At 40.4% G+C, this 22,141-nt stretch overlaps 2 protein-coding genes across 5 annotated transcripts in view; one reads left to right on the forward strand and one right to left on the reverse strand.

Moving 5' to 3' along the window:
* PHKB (phosphorylase kinase regulatory subunit beta) overlaps positions 1–3,642 on the reverse strand; it is a 192,936-nt gene extending 189,294 nt beyond the window's left edge. For 2 of the 4 annotated variants that reach the window (XM_084755999.1, XM_084756000.1), the window contains exon 1: positions 3,517–3,642. In XM_084755999.1, coding sequence (XP_084612125.1) covers positions 3,517–3,595 — 79 coding nt within the window. In that variant the 5' untranslated portion in view covers positions 3,596–3,642. Of the gene's footprint in view, positions 1–1,487; positions 1,597–3,516 lie in introns of all 4 variants that reach the window. The other 2 variants (XM_084756001.1, XM_084756002.1) reach the window with 2 other exon arrangements.
* Positions 3,643–3,696: 54 nt separating this feature from the next.
* Positions 3,697–22,141, forward strand: part of ITFG1 (integrin alpha FG-GAP repeat containing 1) — a 136,606-nt gene continuing 118,161 nt past the window's right edge. The window contains exons 1-5 of the mRNA XM_084756010.1: positions 3,697–4,083; positions 5,669–5,741; positions 9,648–9,793; positions 11,094–11,151; positions 16,424–16,498. Coding sequence (XP_084612136.1) covers positions 3,879–4,083; positions 5,669–5,741; positions 9,648–9,793; positions 11,094–11,151; positions 16,424–16,498 — 557 coding nt within the window. The 5' untranslated portion in view covers positions 3,697–3,878. The remainder of the gene's footprint in view (positions 4,084–5,668; positions 5,742–9,647; positions 9,794–11,093; positions 11,152–16,423; positions 16,499–22,141) is intronic.

Below are 22,141 nucleotides of genomic sequence, written 5' to 3' on the forward strand. Positions count from 1 at the left end.
CCCCTTGTACCTGCAACACTGAAGAAGAGGAGTGGGGACGAGAAGCTGCTAGACTGTAGCACTCTAGCTCAGACATGGACAGTCTCCTTCAGGGCTACAACACCTCTGCTGAGGAGACTTCCTTTCAGAGCTGTGTGGTTCTGTGTCTCAGGATACCCTCCCGTTGGGACACTGTCCCACCTCAGAGCTGTGTGGTCCCTGACCTCCTGAGTCACAGCATACCTTTCCATCTGAGCAGGAACACCAACATTCATGGACAGTGAATACTCAATCTTAAAATCTACTGGGAAGCACAAAAGACCAAGTAGAACCAAAGCAATACTGATATAGGAGGTATCACGATCATTGATTTCAAGTTATTCTACAGAGCCACAGTAATAAAAACAGAATGGTGTTGGCACAAATATAGACACATAAGTCAGTGGAATAAAATAGAGAACCCAGATGGAAGGCCCCACAACTAAAACTAAAAGATAAAAAAAAATCTATATTAGACAAAAGACAGAACCTTCAGCAAATGGTGGTTAGAAAACCTAGATATTGCCTTGTAGAAGAATGAAACTAGATCCCTATATCTCACCCTGTACGAAACTACATTCCAAATCTATTAAAGACTTCAATGTAAGACCTGATCCCGAAACAGCTAGATGACAAAGGACAAGTACACTTTAACATATACATAAAGGTTTTCAGAATAGCATAGGAAATTAAGACCAACCATGAAACAGTTAACTAAAACATACTAAGAGCTTTAAAAACTAAACTTCAAAAAACAACCTAAGTAAAACAAAGGTTACAGATCAAAACAAGAGTAAAGCTCTCAAAATAAGAATTAGAAATATCTGAGAAACCCTTTTTTAAAGACATCAACATCCTTGGAAATGCAATGAAAACTACCCTGAGAATCTATTTCACCCCAGTTAGAATAGTTACTATCAAGATCACAAATGGAAAAAAAAAAATGCTGTCTCAATGTTAATAAAGTGGCCTGTTATAAATTGCTAGTGGGGGTGTAAACTAATGCAGCCACTTTGGAAATAAGGCTGAAGGGTTGTCAAGAAACTAAAAATAAACCTACCATCTGGGCATGTACCCCGAGCAATTTATACCATACTACAGAGACACTTGCACATTCCTGTACACTACAGCTCAATTTACAAAACCTAGAAAATGGACAATAATCATTTAAAAATCATTAGTACAGGTCCATTTGACAACTAAGTTTCCTAGGCACTAAAGAACAGCGTTTGGTCACATAGCTTGCAATTGTCAGGACAGGGCATTCACCCTATGCCTTCCTTGTGTACTACAAGACCCATTCAAAACACAATGGAAACATAGGTCCAACACTAACTGAAACGATGATCAAAGTTGGGTCCACCAAAGGGGAAATAAAACAAACCAGAAACAGCATATAGTGACATCAACCTTAGGAAACAATAATATATAAAATTGTCATTTGGCCCTTTTTGGGTCTGTACACTTACCAGCCCTTAACAAAGTGGGAGGAGCGAAGGCTGCAGCGGGTGAGTTGGCCATTTCAAACCGTTGATTCTTATCATAAGCGTTGCAGGCTAAACTACACGGATTTGAAAGCTGTTTAGTGAAGGTTAGAAGCAATAAGCATTAAATTAATTGAAAGCAGGATGAGCAGATATTAGCGTGATGCAATGTGCAAAAACAAATTGGGGATCATTATATAACCTTAGTTTGTCTAGTATGACTTGAGAATTTGATTTCCTTTACTTGGTAAATGAAGTTTGCTTATAGGAAGAGACAGAGACACAATATCCACTTACTAGGAAACATTTCATTAGTAGCTTCCTTTCTTATAGGGAAAAGTTGCTATGCTACTATGTAGCAATGCTAGGAACTCTAAGGAGGAGTCTATTCCAGAAACATGTTTCAAACAAGGCTGTTTATATAATCTGAAAGTTGTAAACAGAATGAAATTAATTCTTTCTAGTAAGCAATTAGTAAATAATATGGCTCAAGGATTATGTCAGTATTTCCCAGAGTCAGAAAAATCAGAAACTGCAAACATAACTACTAATTTTAAAGAATTGCTCCAACTGCTATCAGGTTTTTTTTCTTCTATCTAAATTCTACGCTTATGAAATAAACATACAGGAACATTTGAAATTGATACTTTCCATGTAAGGACTGCACAGAGGACTGATTTTAAGGAAGGGCATTTGACAATAGCAAATGTAAACAAATTTACTTTCTTAAGAAAAGTAAGGTTTTGTTTTGTTTTGTTTTTTAAGCAAGGTTTTTAATGCTTACTGCTGTGAATGTGTTTAATTAAAACAACGACTTGGAGAGGAAATAGACTTACTAATATGTTTAGGGGGGCATTGGTCAAGTCCCTCAAAGAAAGCTATTCTCTTTGCCCAGAAAGAAAAACCTAATAACACATTTTATACTCCCACAGCCATATTGTTAGTAACCAAGTCACTATTTCCATGTAACACAAAAAATATTAAGAAAAAGTAGGAAACAAATATCCCCCAATGACTGTTTCAAGTAACTGCTGACTGTGAAGTTACATCAATTCCTTTTTGAAATGTTTTCTCTCACATTTCAAGTGGTTGTTCCACTACAACCCCCAATAAACACAATTTTTAAAAGACTTAAAGCAATGAAATTGGCACTACTTTAACAAATACAGGACATTCTCAATTCTTCAAAGTTTTACAGGGGAAAGGTTCATGGTTGAAGGTCTGTCATCCTACACCTCTCTTTGTTTAAGAACACACACTTTTTGCTCAAGACTATACCCAGTTTCAATAGAGGCAGTTTCAATCCCGGCTCTCCGAGGAGTTATTAACCAGTCATCAGTGACTTTGCAATTTGAACAAGTCAGTTCAGGACACTTGCACTGTTGGCTTCTTCTAACCTCCATGGTTGGGAACCACAATCGAAAACTACAGCTGCTAGGGTCACTTGGCTAGGGAAGAGGCCAAGTTCATTGTGACCCCTAACAGTACACTAACTTACTCTGTAGCCCAGACCCTGTCTTCCTCGATTTTCTGACACAGAGAACTGGCGGGGGCTCAAAAATGACTTAAGAATGTGAATGGGACATTTGAAAGAAGACAAGATTAGGTGTCAGGTCTTTAGGACCTCGCTGAAAAATGAACGTCTACTTTTTCAGAGCGAGAAAAGTGGTAGGCAGGCACCATTCCCTCCAACAAGAACTTGTCACTGCCTGATTTCCAGAGGTTAACTTTCTGGAAAAGTCAGCTTGTTGCTAACTTTGGAGAGGAAATAACTTGGGGGAGAAACAGAGAAGTTTTCTAAATGAGGGAGGCGCAGGGGGGGTGGGGGTGGGGAGTGAGGCCAACAGGAACAAAACTAGGGCAGGCAGGGCCACCTAACTGCTCCTAAAGACAACTTTAGGGACACAAGTTGATCCCCATGACAGATCCCATCTGCCTCCCTCCAGGGGACTGGAGGAAGAGCACCACCCGCTGTACCCCGCAGGGGCAAGGTTGTTGTCACAGGCAGTCAAACCTGAGCGCTTGGACCTGGCTCGTCGCTCCAAGACCTTCCAGCTTACTTCGGCCATGAGTCCCTCCGCCCCCGCCATCATGCAATGCCCACCGCCCGGACTGCCTGTCAACTCCGCCCTCTCGGCCCCGCCCCCTCGCGCGACACTGTCGGGAGGCACACCAGCCGGAAGTGAGCTCCCAGGCCGACGTCGCCCTAGCTCCTTGGCCTCCTGGTTGTCAGAGGGACAGCTCCGGGCGAGCGTGAGAGTGCTGCGAGGGGCTGCCCGTGAGCCCTCGCCCCGAGTCTTTTTCTGGGTCGGCCGGTCGCACGGTGCTTTGCGGCTGCCGTTAAGCGCGGCGGAGGCCGGCCGGGCCGAGGGCGCCATGGCGGCAGGCCTGCTGCCTAGCCCCTGGGCGTTCCTGGTGCCCCTATTCTTGGGGCTCCCGCTGCTGAACGTTGGGCCTGCCCCAGTGCGGGCTCTGCACAACGTCACCTCGGAGCTATTTGGGGCCGAGGCATGGGGCACCCTGGCGGCCTTCGGGGACCTCAACTCCGACAAACAGACGGACCTCTTCGTACTTCGGGAAAGTCAGTGCTTGCCGGCCCTCCCTCCGTTTGCCCCTCCCGGTGTACCCACGCCCCCGTGTTCCTGTCCCCCTCCTTCTCGCATTTCCCAGCCTTGTTGCTCTCCCTTTATTTTCATCCTTGACAGCTTTCACCAGTTTATCAACCCCAGGTCCTGACCCAGTCACCCCGCGCGCGGTTTGACAATCTGTTCTTAAGGCCACACCAAACTCCCTTCACCCAAAAGTTTATAGCCTTCACCTGGTGAATAGTCTCCTACCTACAAAAGTTCTAAAAAAAAAAAAAAAAACCTTGGTTTCTGGCCTCTGCATTTGCTTTCCCTTAAGTGCCCACTGTTCGGAAAAGATGCAAATTGACAGTTTGTTCCTAGGAGAGATCTACTCAATCCATCTGCCCTTCCTTTTGTTAGGATCCGTCTACCTTTAAAGGCACCAAACTCTGCACGGCTCACAGGAGCATCTGTTGTTGTTAACTACTGATGAGAGCCTGTCGCCTTTGGCCTTGCATCCTCAAACTACAGACTTCTCTAGCATGAGCTGCCTGGGCTTTAGAGTACATCTCGCCCTCCCTCATTCGATTGCTGCTGTAGTCTTCGACAGCATCTCTTTTTGACAACCTGCCATCCTTGAAAGTTCAGTAGCCAGGTTAAGCCTTACAAAAAGATCTGATGCCGACAAAGTGCATTCACCCTTAGGTGCTGGTTAAGGACCAACACCACGAATACAGTTAAAAGCTGACACGGAGCTGAGTGACAGGGTCCAGACAAGGCCCTTTGAGGACCCTTTGCCCCACCCCAGAACCTCTTAGAGACCTGGATGCTTTTCCTCTATTTGAATGGTTACCTACATTGCAAGAATGCTGCAAGCCTGTAGCTAATCTATCCAAACTGGATGCATGGATGTCCTTCATTTTAAAGATATCCTGTGTCTGATTAAGCACTTCTGAGCCAGTAATGCTGCCGTTGAGCATTAATTGAGTTCCGTGGACTAATCCACGTGAGGAGATAGCTCCATAGCAAGCGAAAGAGGTCGTCCTGGAGGGCTCTGCTTTTTCTGCTTATGTGTTGAACTGTATCTTTGTTTCTTGTGAGAAGAGTAGGTAGTAGGAGTGCTGGGTCGTTGGTGTGATGACCTATATAGTGAAATAAGCATCCTCATTTAAGGAAGAGCTAATTGGATGTGGAAAGCACAAGCCTTCACCATAGCACAGTATAGAATAAGGCTGTACATGTGTGTTTTCTGTATTGCTCCAGGTCAAGCCAGGGTCTCATACTCGGTGTGGAATACTATAGTTTAAGGTGTGTTCTTTATAGTTACTCATATTTTAATGAGCTAACCCATTAAATTAACCCATTTGCATCTTAATGGAATCCCATGGCTTCATTTTGCCTTGAATAAATTTGCTTTTCCATAATTCCCTTTCCCTATGTTCCATTTGATTAGAATAGGTAATCTTGACATTGCTGTCTGATTAGATTAGAATAAAAACTTTTCTTATAGAAACAGTGCCCAGAAAGTTTTTAAGCACTGAGTTGATGACTCCCAAAAACCATTTTTTTTTTCTAAAATTGTTTCTTTCTTTCTTGTAGGAAATGACTTAATCGTCTTTTTGGCAGATCAGAGTGCACCCTATTTTAAACCCAAGGTAAAGGTATCCTTGAAGTAAGTACAAATCATTATTTGGGGGAAATATTAATGTTTACTATGATATGATTTATGCAGTAGGTTGGGTTGTATTTGAAATCATTTGTGTTCAGCTGTAGGTTGTGACAAAATTTCTAGCTCTAAGGTCTAAGTAGTAAGCAATTTATTAAAAATAAATATATACATACTTACATCTATCTATTTACAAATATACATATATATATATACACACAACCCATAGATGGAGAATAAATCCCAATGGACTCCACCAATAAGTTCCCACAAGCTTGCCTGTGATGATGGCATTGATATTAGCTAGCATCTCCCCAGGGATTGCAGCATATCCAGGCTGTCGTTAGGGGAACCCCATTCCTGGCTGCTTTCTACTGCTGATTCCACTGGATCAGCTCATACGTAAATATAGACAAGCAATCAGACATTCAGACTGTTTGCATTCCAATGGATAGACGGAGTAAAGCTCCGAACATTTTATCACGCATACATATGTGCGTGCCATGTGAATAGCCCTTACGTCAGAAGAACTACTTCACAGCACTTATCATACACACAGACAGGGTCATTACTGCAGAATAATGGGGTACATGGTGTGCCAAAAATTTTACATTTCATAAGGTCATAGTAAGGTCAGAGCAACAATGTTTCATGACCAGGTATAAGAATTTACAGTGGATTGCTCATATGTTCTTCCATCAGGATTCTCACCTAATTGTACATTCCAACGCTCTCTATTGTTTCTGAGTTTATTAAGATTCTGAAGTAATAATGTTACTTGTCTGAGTGCACACGGGGCTCGCTGGCCTATCGGAGTGTTTACTGTGCTCATCATCTGCTTCAAGCCCGTCGTTCTCAGTGCAGTGTGCTTGCCTGACGTACGGAGGTCACATAGTGCCTCGCAGTTTCTGTCCTTCTGCAGGAAGGCTTAAAGTTACTTGAATCAAATCAGGAAATTGTATAAAATCATTATCAGGGATTATAGAGTCATCTTCACGTGATTCTGCAGGAGATCCACCCAACAGAGTAAAGCAAATACACCAGAGCACAGGCAGCGAGGACTTCTCTGTGGCATGTCAGATACATGGGACACACAGTAATGATAATCAGCAGCAATAAGCAGTCCTGCGGCAAGGCCCCTGTGCTGCATGCCTCCCAAACCTTCACTTTGTAGACCAGACTGGCCTCAAACTCATAGCGATCCATCTGCCTCTGCCTCCCAAGTGCTGAGATTAAAGGCATGTGCCACCATGCCCAGCTTAATTTTTTTAATGTATATATTTATCCTCTTTTCCTGATTAATTTAACATCCATCCCTGTGTCCACTTTATTTAAACTCCTTTCTATCTTAGTGCTCAAACACATTTTTAAGTATATTGTACCTTTTTGGAGGTTTGGGTGGTGGTTTTGTATTTCACACTAGGCTGAGTTGCCATCACTTCTTCCCTGGGAGTCCCACGTCCTAAAGAGTCTGGTGGCTGCTCAGAGTAGCGTGTCTCCCCTTCCTCTTTATATAAAGTTAAAACTGGTGGGTATTTATGTTTTAGATCAGTAAGGACATCATCATTTATTACTAAGCAAAAACCTGCATAATACCTTTAAGGAAAAAACGTGCTGCTTTGAGTTTTAGACTGTCATTCTTAAGTGCCTTTATATTATCAGCAGGCCGTCCCACCTGACTTCATTCTGTAGGCCAGGCTGGACTAGAATTCAGAGATCTGAACATCTCTGTCTCCTGTGTGCTGAGATTAAAGGTGTGTGCCTTTACTGCCCTCCTCAAATTTTTCACTTCAGTGCCAAATCATTGTAACTATATAAATTAGAAACAACAAATTTTAACTCTAAGTGACATTCTGAATTTACTGAAAATCTTTAAAATTCTTCTATGTTTTAGTAATGCCAAACAATAAAAATAGTCTGTCTATTTCTCTCTATTAGGGAAAAACAAAAATATTCAAACAAAACTCAAGCAAAGAAACAAGAAAATTTTAAGTTTTGGGCCAGTTGGTTTTTTTGGTTTGGTTCAGTTTGGTTTTTGTTTTTAATCCCCTGCTGTAGCAGCAAAGCCTTGTCAGTTATTCCTTGTAATTTAGGTGTTGCTGTACTACTGTCTTGGTGGGCCCCTAGCAGAAAGAGCTGATAAACATCTCAAAACCGGAGAGCTCTGAGGTCCAGCTGCTGTCAGTGTCCTCTTCTCTGGGGATGAGCCCTTTTCCTTCCTCTGTTCTTATTATTTGTAATGTAGTGGTCTGCCTCTCAGTTCTCTCCTTACCTAGGTTGGCTTTATTTTGAAGTTTCTTAGAGAGGGCACAGAGGACTGAGAACACACTGTGACTAGCTCCATGAGGACAGCAATTAAAAGGAAGTTACGCAAGCGCCTTCTGCTGTAGTGTTTTCTGTTTCACCTGCAGCTTTAGGCCAGCTCTCTCTCTAGCATGCCTGAGGCTTTGGTCTGCTTTTGTTCTTTTTTTAAAGACAGCAGGCCTCTTGCCTGACTAGCCTGGCTTTTCCTGGCCTTTCACCCAGGCCTTCTAAGGTGTAAGCTTGAATTCTAATTGCCCACATCGGGTGCCATTTTGTTGTAAGAACTCTTGAGTATTGTTGTGAGGTCCTGGTGGCCCTTCAGCCATAAAAATAAAGACACTGGTGCACACCTTTAATCCTAGCACTAGGGATTTAGTGGCAGGTAGATCGCTGTGAGTTCGAGGCCAGCCTGGTCTACAAAGTGAGTCCAGGACATCCAAGGCTACACAGAGAAACCCTGTCTCCAAAAAATCAAAACAAAAACCCTAAGGCCAGCCATGGTGGTACACTTTAATCCCAGCACTTGGGAGGCAGAGGCAGGTGCATCGCTATGAATTCGAGGCCAGCCTGTTGTACAAAGCAAGTTCAGGATAGCCGAGGCTACACAGAGAAACCCTGTCTTGAAAAAAACCAAATAAAAAAATAATCAAACCAAGCTTTTAATATTTCAAAGTTTAGGCCATAGCTGATCAGACTCTCAATTAGCTCATCTGAGTTACCCTGTCCACCTAGCCCTGTCCAGCCATATGGTTAGCTGTACCTTCCAGGCCCATAGTCGAGCCCGTCTCCTCTCATGTCTCCTGGTGAAAAGCCTAGACTATTTTTCGAAGAAAAAATAAGCGTCCTTTTAGTTCTTCATATAGTAGTCCTCTTGGATTCAACCATTTTTAACCCTTAGTGTTTATTTTCATGTTTTCAAATAAATTTTTATACTGTGGTTTTGTTTTTATTTTCCATAAATATTTTTGTATGTATGTGTATGAACCTTAGTTTCTGTATGTATACCACTTGTATGCAAGACCCCTCAGAGGTCAGAAAATGGCACTGGATCCCCGCAGAACTGACGTTGTGGTTGTGAACCACCTTGCGGGTGTTGGGATGGCACTTGTGCTCTTAACTGCTGAAGCATCTCTCCAGCCCCTTGTGCTCATTGTGCTTAGGCTTGAGGGATACAGGAGGTCCAAGCCAGAGCCTCACCCATCCTGTACAAGCATTCTCCCGCCGAGCCAGTGCTTGAACAGAAACATAGCATAAGTGCTACAGTTCAGATTTATGGTGTTATAAAACTGCTCTGTATTCTATTCATTATTAATTCTTCTGTAGACCAGAAGGATCTATACACACAGCAGGTCACTAGATGCAAAAGAAATAATAAATCATTTCTATTAGATCTTAAATTTTGAGTTGAAAATGTTTTCCATGGTAAACATAGGTATACATGAGTGACTGAAAAAGAGTTTACTCTCAGAAATATTTGGGGCAATTGATGCCATGAGTATTTGGACTAAGTCAAAAACAGAGGCTAAGACATGTGGCACATAACATTACAGCCGATGACCTTTTCTACTGTAATTTTTAAAATATTTTTTAAATTCTTATTTTCTTTAGGAGTCTCAGTGTACTGGTAACCAGTGTAGTCCCTGGTGATTATGACGGGGACTCACAAATGGATGTCCTGCTCACATATTTTCCCCAAAATCATACCAACAATGAGTTAGGAGCTGTCATTTTCTGGGGACAAAATCAAACATTAGGTGAGTTTTAAAACTTTTACCATTTATTACTGGCTGGAACAGGTACATTTGTGAAAATGTACCTGATATTCTTAATGAAAATGTAACAATTATTGTTCTCAAAACAATTGAATATTTGGTTCTTGTATACAAGTAAAAGCTTCTTAAAGATCATTTTCTTTTGCAGCATAAACTAGTCCATTCAGAGAACAAAATCCTTTCTTGATCACTTAAAGAAGAGATATTGTTAGCTTTTAGACTTATTGGAGAAACTAAAGAATTAACTTCAGGTCTCATGTGATGGCGCACACCTTTAACCCCAGCACGGGGGAGACAGAACAAGGTGGATCTATAAGTTCCATGCCTGTCACGGATAAATATAAGACTTTGCTCAGAACAAAAAGAACAAACTTCAGAGCTTCTGGGGGAATAATCTTCAATGACATTAAGGAAGGTACTGTGTCCTTTAGGTGTGCAAAGCGGCCAGATGCACGACAGCTGCTCAGATGATACCTCAGTGCCACCATCAGCAAAACGGATGGTGCACTTGGCCTCTTACTACTGCCAAATTTAGTGTGCAAATACGAAGATGGATGTAATGGTATAGACATTGCCTTACCATGGATGCCTGTGAAAACCGCAACCTACCAGGTTATCAAGGCTTACGTTTAGTTCAGCATCGCAAAAGCTAGGATATCTGGCAAAGCCTCCTTTTTGCTTTCTAGTCTTCCCAGTACAGAAAAACACAAAAAGCGTAGGTTGTGAATCAGTCTGCTGTATTCATTCGTGAATCTCGAAGCCCTGTCTGAAAAGCCAATTGATAATTTCAAAATAGACAGCAAATTCAGGTATGCTTTTTGCCAACATCTGGTAATATAGGCAACAATGTGCTCATCCTTTAAGTATTTACAAGAGAACCATATGCAGATGCTGCTTATAAAACAACATGGCTGTGGCTGTGGACATGCTGTTTGTTTGTCTACACTGAAATCTTGTTGATTGCCCGACTGTGCAAAAGAAGCAGAAAGCTTCAGCCAAAAGATATTTACATGGAAACCTTAGATGAAACTGAATTGATCTTCACTATAGCGTGGCCTCTTGTCAATGTCTCCTTAGTGATAAATGTTGCCGGAAATTAGAGATGAATCTTATCAAGAATAAAATACTTTGTAGATAAGAAAAATAATACTAAGTGCCCAGCACTTTATATTCCTGCATCTTTGTGTGTGTGTGTGTGTGTGTGTGTGTGTGTGTGTGTGTATAATATATATATATATATATATTTTTTTTTTTTTTTTTTTTTTTTTTTTTTTTTTTGCAGATCCTAAAAACATGACCATACTCAATAGGACTTTTCAAGACCAACCACTAGTTATGGAGTAAGTATATTCTTGTTTTACTTAGGACAATTTAACACTTTACAAACGTAAAATAAAATCTTTCATGTAGGAAGCTACTTTGCTGAGTAGGATTGACATTAAAGTCACTTCCTAAAGATTATAGGAGCCTATGTACATGAGTTTTCTCTGGGGAAATAAAAGACACAAAAGAAAGAGGTAATTGATTGTCTTGAAGAAAGGAAGCTATGGACTTCTTTTTATTTCTGTAACTTCGTATTTATTGTTCATATTTGTTCCATGTGGATCTATAGTGATGTATGGTCATTCATCATTCTTTCCCTCAGATAGCAATTGCTGAGTTAAAAATGTTGATTGACAGATACAAAGAACATAGGGTTTCTTCCAGAAATGGGGAAAGATTCCCACATTAAGAAGAAAATGTGGTCCTTTAAAATAGATCTTCCTTTATGTGATTTATTTCCTCAAAATAAACAAGAATGACTCAGTCTAAATTTTGAGCAAGATAACATTGGTAATGAAGTAGACATGATTCTTGGAGCATAAAGTGTGGTCACGTTCTTGTTCCCAGTGGTCCCATTACAGTCAGTGAGATCTTCCCACACTGGGCCAGCAGTGATTAGAAGTCTGAAATATAAACTCATAGTTGCAGCTATTTAAGACTGCTTGGTTTGATTTCTTTAATAGACAATGATAGTATGAAGAGCAACTAGGGATTGTGTTTAAGTCTGAAGTTTCCAGGAATCACATTGCCTCCTTTACTGTTGGGAGAGACAAAAGCAGGGCATCCTAACATTTTTCTTCTCTTGGCTATAGTGAGAAATCTGTAATTTTGGTTTCTTTCAAAAACAGAATTTTATTTTATTTTATTTTTATTTTATTTTTTTTTTACTTTATTAATTTATTCTTGTTACATCTCAATGGTTATCCCATCCCTTGTATCCTCCCATTCTTCCCTCCCTCCCATTTTCCCCTTATTCCCCTCCCCTATGACTGTGACTGAGGGGGATTACCTCCCCCTGTATATGCTCATAGGGTATCAAGTCTCTTCTTGGTAACCTGCTGTCCTTCCTCTGAGTGCCACCAGGTCTCCCCCTCCAGGGGACATGGTCAAAGGTGAGGCACCAGAGTATGTGAGAAAGTAATATCCCACTCTCCACTCTACTGTGGAGAGTGTTCTGTCCATTGTCTAGATCTGGGTAGGGGTTTAAGGTTTACCGCCTGTATTGTCCTTGGCTGGTGCCTTAGTTTGAGGGACCCCTGGGCCCAAACTGCCTATCATAATGTTCTACTTGTAGGCTTCTAGGACCCTCTGCATCCTTCTACTTTGCCATTCTCCCATGATTCTCTCATCTAGAGTCCCACTAGAATGTCCTCCCCTCTGTCTCAGTTTTCTGGTAAGTGAAGGCTTTCATGGGACATGCCCCTTGGGCTAATATGCAGATATAAGTGAGTATATACCATTTGAGTCTTTCTGCTTCTGGGTTAACTCACTCATTATGATCATTTCTAGCTCAATCCATTTATCCACAAATTTCGGGAATTCCTTGTTTTAAATAGCTGAATAGTATTCCATAGTGTATATGTACCTCAGTTTCTTTATCTATTCTTCTATTGAGGGACACTTAGGCTGTTTCCATGTTCTGGCTATTATGAATAAGGCTGCTATGAACATGGTTGAGCAAATTTTCTTGTTGTGTGCTGGAGCATCTTCTGGGTATATTCCAAGGAGTGGAATAGCTGGGTCTTGAGGAAGCCCTATTCCCATTTTTCTGAGATAGCACCAGATAGATTTCCAAAGTGGTTGTACTAGTTTGCATTCCCACCAGCAATGAAGGAGTGTTCCTCTCTCCCCACATCCTCGCCAGCATGTGGTGTCGCTTGAATTTTTGATCTTAGCCATTCTGATGAGTGTAAGATGGAATCTCAGAGTTGTTTTGATTTGCATTTCCCTGATGATTAAGGAGGTTGAGCATTTCTTTAAGTGTTTCTCAGCCATTTGATATTCCTCTGTTGAGAATTCTCTGTTTACTTCCAAGCCCCATTTCTCAATTGGGGTATTTGGTTTGGTGGTGTTTAATTTCTTGAGTTCTTTATATATTTTGGATATTAGACCTTTGTCAGATGTAGGGTTGGTGAAGATCTTTTCCCAGTTTGTAGACTGTCGCTCTGTTCTCTTGACAGTGTCTCCTGCCTTACAGAAGCTTCTCAGCCTCATGAGGTCCCATTTATTAATCAAAAACAGAATTTTAAAAAATAATGTTTTGTTTTAATCCCAGGTGTGGGATATGGAGCTGCTTCGCAGCAGCTGACTGTGACTTGCCTCCTGCTCTTGGGGGGTTGTGATTTGCCAGCTGCAGATCATTTGTGAGATTGTGTGACTTCTGGAATTCTGGAGTCTTTTCTGAGGCTATGTAAATGTTAGGGCCCTGATGGGTGGGCTGCTGGTTAGTGGTTGGTTACAGTTGATTGCTGGGTTGTTAAGAAGAAATTAGAAATCCTGCCAGTGAAGATCGAACTTGCCCAGAGGCACCTGATGCCCCTAACTAGGAGCAAGTAGATTAACAATAACCACGGCCCCTTTACAGCCCCTGACTTTATTCAGGGGTCTCTTTCCTTTCCCCTCTATCCTTTTTCTCTCCCGTCTACTGCTAGGAGTGGAGAAGGGTGGCAGAATAAAGAACCCACAAGTAGAAAACATCACCTATTTGTGACCCCTTTCTGCCCTTTCTACATGACTCTGCTACATAGGTTAGCTAAACATATGCAAGTCAACACTTAGCAATGTGAACCATTCAAAACCGATTTTAAAATAATTGGGTTTTTAAAACATATAATTTACTGTTAATTTAAGATTAGTCTAGTTTACCTATGAAAGAGTGGGGGCTCTTTGCACCTTTACATAAAGAACTAAGTCTTGGTTGAACATTTCATAGCCTGGGATATGGAGCATGTTCATTGATTTCTAAAGATGATCAATACTTTCATTTTCTGAACATCGTTGCTGAGAATGCCACTTCATTTAAATACATAATTTTTAAGTGGTAGATGTTTGTTTAGAGTCATTTCAGAAATTGTTGTCAAGTCTGCCTAACCACAAGCCATTATTGAAGGATTTTTAATGAAATTTATGTGAACAACTTAAATATTAATTTTAAAAGTCAAACATGCTAACACAATACAATTCAAATATTTGCTAATTTGTTACTTACATGCTGAGGAATGACAATAAGAAAAAGCCTTTGTTCTTTGCACAATCAAACAAACCACTGTTTCCATAACAGCAAACCCTCTGCATCCTCAGAGCACTGCAGTTCACACTGTGCAGTAGCTCTGATATGTGCCAGAGGTTCAGGAGATAGTGCGTTGGTTGCCGTTGGGTGGTGCACAGTGCTTGTTTTGAGTTATAACCAAGGCTGCAGGGAGGCACATAGATGAGAATTACCAAAATACATCAGATTCATCATATTTTTGGCTTTAAATTAATTTTGGGCTGTTAGAAATTCAGAAACATTTGGCTACTGCTAAATAAATATGTTGTAGCTCATATTTTTGAATAGCATTTGAGGTCACAACTGGTCCTTTAAGACTCCAAGCCCTACATAATGCAGAGCCCACAGATAAACACCAAAGGTCGCAAAACAACATTAATTCCAGCTCTAAGATGTATATGGTATGGGTCAGCATGAGGCTTTCCTTGATGTTACTGCTCAGAAAATCAAGCTGTCAAAGCCCCTCTTTCTCTGAAGGCGGCTCATGCAAATACAGGGTCTTTTTTCTTTTCTTTTCTCTTCTTGTTTTTGGAAATTATGTTAAAATTATATCATTTTCCTCTTCTTTCCTCCATCCAAACTCTCCCATGTATCCTTCCTTGCTCTCTTTCAAATGTATTGTGTCTTTTTTCTTAACTGTTACATGTATCTATGTATATGTGCATATGTATTCCTAATATGACGTGCTCAGCCTATGATGTTACCTGTACATATGTTTTCAGGGCTGACCATTGGCTACTGGATAAACAGTCAGTACCCTTCCCTGGAGGAGGCTATTTCTCCTGTTCTCAGCCGTCCTTACTGCCTATAGTGCTTTGCGTAGGGTTGAGGCCTCCGGGACTTTCATCCGTTTTATCATGTCTGTTGTTTTCCTTGCTCAGCTCATGTGTAGGCAGCCGTGCTGATGAGGCTTATGAGATTATAGAGCTATGATATTTTTTAGGAGACACGATCTCACAGCAAACTGGGAGACCTGTTCCCCTGGCTTTCCCAATCTTTCCGTCCCCTCTTCTGGAATGCTCTCTGAGCCTCGGGTTCGGGAGCTGTGTTATATGTTTATCATTTGGGAATGACTGGTCTCCATCCGCTGCACAGAGAATGCAGAGAAGTTTTCTCCATGAGGGGTGAGAACTATACTTATCTGTGAGTCTGACGACAAATATTTAGAGTACAATAGGGATTGTGTTGGAGGTTGTAAGCTTCCCCTCCAAGATCTATGGCTTCACTACTTGGATAGTTGACTAGGTTTTCAGCACCAGATGTGACATCCCTGTTGTCGAGTAGGCCTTAGTTCCAATTTAAAGAGCTTTTGTTTGCCATCAACATATGTGTGCCATTGCTGCACCTTTAGGTGACTGCCATGCTGTCTGTTGTTGAGGTTCGCAGTGGTCCAGCTGGATAGCGCTGTTGATTGCTTTCTTCCTTTGTAACCTCTGTTACCATGAAAGCTGGTCCTCAGAAGATGTTCAAGGCAGTCCCAGCTCAGGGACCACTGGGCCCTGTGTCTGAAGCACATTGTGTCTTTAGCAGGAAGGACTTAACCTTCTACCTCTGGGAGGCAGCCAGGAGAAATAGCAGTAACATGTAATGTTAGGAGAGTCTCTTGGACAGCTCTGACCAACAACTCAAAAGAGGGCTTGCATGCCTGGTATTGAGGTTTTTCTTAAATGGTCTTTGACCCTTGGAGGGATCACCTTGTGATCCAGGTGAGAAATTTTCATTGAAGGTATGTGTCCATTTATCCACCAACTTAACTTACTACATATTTTTAGGTATATAGGTAATGATATGATTCCCCCTGATGCAAATCTAGTTCTTACTGATGCTGCAGCAGGTAGATTGCAGCTTGTCGGTCCATTAGCAAAACTAAAGTCTTCGCTCTGGAAGGGGCAACTGTCGCTTCTTCATTGGCTACAGAGAGACACTGTTGACTATGGTAATGCTGCACACTCCTGGAAGCTAGGTTAAAAGTGGCATTTTAATAAAATAGCTGCCTAATTTTTAAAATATTTTCTTTTCAGCTTCAATGGTGATTTAATTCCTGATGTATTCGGTATCACAAATGAATCCAGCCAGCCACAGATACTATTAGGAGGGTGAGTAAATAGGAGTAAACCTGTGTAATTAATCATATGTATTCTTGCTGCTGCCAGGGCTGTGTATGAATGTTTGCTTTAATCTCTGAATAAAAGCCAACTTGCTGGAAATGCTTGTTTAAAAAAAAAATGAGAGTATTTGGTGAACATGCAAGCTTTCTCAAAGAGTTTGGACTTGATCTGTAACTGTTTTGTATATAGAGCGACCTTAGCCCATGTAAATAGCAGTACATTTAAATAAGATCAATAGCTACAGTCTACCAGGGCCACCATTGCCTTGTTAGTGCCTGTACTTTAGTTCATAAGTTTTGCTTCTTTGTTTCATTTGTAAGATTAAAATGTAAATGAATAATTGCCAAAAAATTCAAGCACCCTCTTAAGTTCTGGATACTTCAGTGTTTTTCAAATTGTTTGAGCAAGCAGTTCAAATGTGTATTCCTCAGTTCCTTTACGTTTCAATACAACTTTCTGCTTAACTCAGGACTAGTGATGGCATGGTACCTTTCATGAGGGACCTTTGGTCTATTTGCTGAGGTTTTGGGTTTTTTTCTGCAACTGGTAAGGGAAATTTTTGTTCATGTATAGTGGGTATGTTTGTTTTGTTTGCTTGCTTGCTTGCTTGCTGGAGCATAATACAGTTTTATGATTACGTTTTTTGATGAGATTTACAGGCAGACATGAGTAAGTTGTGTTTAAGGTGTCTTGTGGGGAAATGCTCAGCTTCGCTGCCTCCTTTTATAAAGGTCTCTCATAAAGGATATAAGTGTTTGGGTATTTATCATAACAAACTTTCAAGGAGTGGGTGTGAGTATTGAATAAGAAACCTCTTTCCCTTCCCCCAAACTTTACAAAATATCAGAAACCGGTCATGCTCTACACATAACTTAGAAGCACATCCTTTGCTTTAAGGCTGTTTCTAAAAGGAACAATATGAGGGCCAAGAAAATCATGCAGTCACTGCCCCTGCCGCAGCAGGTTGGGACTCCTCAGGAAGCCCGAGGTCAGGCTTGTGACTCGGGTCGGTTGTTTCATGGCATCTCCATCTTGGCATGCATCACTGGAACAGCAGCACTGTTTTTTATTTGACAGGTGCTTTCCTTTGCAACATCTCTGCTCAGTGTTTTGTAGCTTCTCAGTCTGCTTGCTGAACTTGCCCACTATGCTTTTGGAACCCTTCAGGATATTATTCACATCTTCGCACACGGGGCTACTTTGTATGTAGTCCTGAATTGATTTTCTTACTTATCTCCTGTTACTTGAGTCCTCTGTGATGACTGCTTCTTTTGGAAAGTAGGACTCCAGAATCTTTCAGCTATTGCCTTTTCTTTGGTTTCCACACTGAAGTGTTAGAAGAGTGTAGTAGTATCATACTGGCTTGTTTCCTCCTACCTTTCATTTTCTGTTGTTGTGTTTCATATATGACATTTATTGAGATGGATGTCTTTTTGTTGGACATTGAAGATTAATTGTTATTTTCCCACTTATTTATTTATATGTCTTCCTAGTGAGGTGCCTTTGGGGATTTGTTTCCAGCTTCTAAGTTAAAGGCAAAGCCAACTACAGGAGTGCAAACAATGGTTTGACAGCAGTAAAATACTGTTCACTTCCTGCTTGTGTCCAATCATCAGAGGCAGAAGCCCGAAGACCGCTGGGAAATAGCACTGAAAGTGCCAATAGTAAAAGGTGCAGGACAGAGAAGAAGGAAAGGGAGGAATTTATGAGTGAGAGGGAAAATATATGGGTTAGAACTATGAGAAAGAGTAGGGAAAACGTTATAGAGAAAATGTATGAAAAGAAAAGAGGGCAGTGAGATGGCCCCACAGATGTAAGTGCTTAGCACCACGTCTAAGGACATGACTGTGATCCCTAGGACTCCTACTGGTAGAGAGAGAGAACCAACTCCTTTGACCTCTACAGGCATACTATGGCAGGCACACCCTCCCAAAATAAGTAAGTATACGTAAAAATTAAAAGAGAACAGCTATTTAAAAATCAATTCAGATAAGATAAAAGCAAAAACAAAACGAAAATGGAATACAAAAGTATAAATTTTAAAAATAAGTTTAAAGATAAGAAATGAAACTATTATATTGTCAGTTAGTGTTTCTTCCTGGTTAGAATGGTTTTTCCCCCAGCTCCTTGGTGCTTTCTCTGTAGGTTGCTCTGTAGATTAGGAATACCAATCGCAATAGCTCAGTCAAGTTGGATCTATAGTTCAATGCTGAAAGGGGTTTCTGTGTCCCACGTTCTGACTTTCTTTGTACAGTTGTTTCTTCATTCCTCCTGGTGTACTGGGGAATCATACTCACCTTGTAGGATTTTATGTACCCAGACTCTGGGTTATAAGCCCACGTGTGACTTCACCTTTGCCACTGGATGTGTTCTGCCTGCCCGGATCCTACCTATAATTTGTGTCTGAAAATACTGGTGCCCACTGGAGAGACTTTCTGATTCCACATGCTTCTGACATTCTCATGTTATGGCTTACCTAAGCAGTAGTGAGGTTCAAATTTCCCTATATTCTTCAGACTAGTCATTACAGGGTGTCTGTGTGGAATCCCAGCTTCGGCTTTGCACACTACACTTCTGCAACAGCCAGCACTACCCCACCCAATAGTGCCCATCCTGTGATCTTGTTTCTGCAGGCCCACTCAGTCTGTCTTCATTGAAACAGCCATGATCTTATTTTATGTGACGTTAAAAATTGAAACCTAAGTCAGGCACAGTGACACACACCTTTAATCCCAGCACTCAGGGAGGCAGAGGCAGGCAGATCTCTGTGAATTCGAGGCCAGCCTGCTCTACAAAGCAAGTCCAGGACAGCTAAGACTACACAAAGAAACCCTGTCTCAGAAAGCAAACAAAAATAAATAAATAAAATTAAAACCAATAAAACAGCAGAAATAGTAGTTTAAAATATAAAATTCTAATATCTCTATGGGCTTTGCATTAAATCAATCAGAAAAATGCTTGAGAATATCATACAAAAGTGCCGTGGCTTATTTATTTTGATTTCTTGTTAGGTTTTCTCTAATGCTTCTTTAAGTAATATAGCTTTTAAAAGTTATTTTGCCTTTTAAAAAAGTATGTGTTCATTTGTGTTTCCTATACACTATAAGAATAAGACAACAAAAGGAGATCAAGGGATCCACATCGGAAAGGAGGAAGTCAAAGTATTGCTATTCACAGACGATATGGTAGTGTATATAAGTGACCCCCAAAATTCCACCAGAGAACTCCTACAGTTGATAAACACCTTCAGCAAATGGATAGATACAAGATTAATTAAAAAGATAAAACAAAAACAGTAGCTCTCCTGTATACAAATGACAAATGGGCTGAGAAGGAAGTAGGGAAGGCTACACCCTTCAAAACAGCCACAAATAATATAAAGTATCTTGGCATAACTCTATAAACAATCAAGTGAAAGACTTATATGAAAGAAACCTCAAGTTTCTGAAGAAAGAAATTGAGGAAGATTTCAGAAAATGGAAAGATCTCCCAATGCTCTTCTTGGATCAGGAGGATCAACATAGTAAAAATGGCCATCTTACCAAAAGCGATCTACAACTCAATGCAATCCCTATCAAAATGCGTACACAATTCTTTACAGACCTTGAAAGATCAATTCTCAATTCTCAACTTCATATAGAAACAAAATAAAACAGAATAACTAAAACAGTCCTGTACAAATAAAAGATCTTCTGGAGGTATCTCCATCCTTGATTTCAAGCTGAACTATAGAGCAACAGTAATAAAAACGGCATGGTACTGGCATAGAAATAGGCTTGTTGATTGATGGAATTGAACCGAAGACCCAGGAAAAAACCCACACACCTATGGACACTTGTTTTTTGACAAAGAAGCCAAATCCATACAATGGAAAAAAGATAGCATCTTCAACAAATGGTGCAGGTCTAACTAGATTACTACATGTAAAAGAATGCCATATTTATCACCCTGTACAAAACCCAAGTCCAAGTGGATTAAAGACCTCAACATAAAAACAGACACACTAAATTTCTTAGAAGAAAAATGGGGAAGAGCCTTGAACTCACTGGCACAGGAGACAACTTCCTGAACAGAACACCAATAGCTCATTCAAACCAGCGTGTGTGTGTGTGTGTGTGTGTGTGTGTGTGTGTGTGTGTGTGTGTGTGTGTGTGTGTAAGTGTAACTGAATAAAACACTAGCAAAAGAAATTCTGCACTATTTACACTTAGATTAGCAGCCCAATCTTATTCATCAGAGATTAAACCTAACTTTTGCAGCTTAACTATTATACACTATGGATGTGCCACTTCCTGGGTTTGTTTTACTTAAATTTGGCTAACAACATAGTTTTTAGAAAACTGTCAATGCCTTTTACATAGAGTGCCAAATGCTTTCATAAGATTGTGTTGGGAATCCCAGGGCTATAACCTGGACTAGTACTTTGTTGGACACAGGAGAATGCCCACAGTAAAAGTAACAGAATCACTTTGGCTGTATTAAGTGAATGTGGACAGTTTAAGCATTGAGCCCCATGTTGTTGATTTGGTGGGATTATCTGACAGTGTGATGGTAAAACTAGTAAGACAGAAGAGATCGTTGCAAATTATGGCCAAATGAGAAGCTTCAGTTTGTGCCTCAAATTCACTTTATACTGGCTTGAAACCATGTAATAATGTAGCACATTGCTTACAAATAGCACCTAGTTATGAAGTGTTAGACTGTCTTCCACAATTATATGAGCTTATTGTTAATAGGCATTTTTTATTTTTAAAAAACATACTAAAACTGATGTTGCATAAGCTTTCAAAATAACTGTAGTACTGAAATAAAAACATTGTATCTAAGGTTAATCAAAGGTAAAAGTAAAGCTTATATTCAGAATTTCTCTGGCTCACCAACTGGGTTCAGATACATTTTTTAGTCAAACCCAAGTTTTATACTTCATAATATTAATATAGCTACATAATAAATATATACTTTACCATGTTCTGTTTACTTCACAGTAAAGTATTAAAGGCACAAACAGCAGCCATATGTGTATAAAATTTTTAAGTCTTATGTAAAAGTTTTAATTGGCACATAATGATTGTACATACTAGTGGTGCAATGTGATTTTTTGTCCTTTTATATAATATGTAATGACTACATTAAAATATTTATTAAATCTATTACCTCAAACGTTTTAATTTTCTATTTTTTCTTTTATTCCTTGAGATTATAATTATATCATTTCCCCTTTTCTTTCATTCATCCAACCCCCCCTTTTTGATTGTTTTCTTTTATTCATTAGTTATAGTTCCATACATACATGGATATGGCTATTCCTGAATGCAATAGTATAACTGGTTCAGTCAGTATAAGGTGACCTGTGCGTATGTTTCCAGGCCTATTTGCTACTAGATAAACAATTGTGCTCTTCCCTGTAGTTCCTGGTGGAGCGTTGAGGTCTCCCTCTTTAGCATGTCTGTCATTGTCGTCCTTGCTCAGCTCATGTGTAGGCAGCCATGTTGATGAGGCTTTATAGATCTATGGCTTTTTTAGGAGACACGATCTCACAGTAAACTGGGAGATCCTGTTCCTCTGGCTTTCCCCATCTTTCTGTCCCCTCTTCTCAGTGTTCCCTGAGTCTTAGGTTCAGGAGCTGTGTTG

This window comes from Acomys minous (assembly GCF_964271855.1).
Source record: "Acomys minous genome assembly, chromosome: 14".
NCBI classification, from domain to species: domain Eukaryota; kingdom Metazoa; phylum Chordata; class Mammalia; order Rodentia; family Muridae; genus Acomys; species Acomys minous.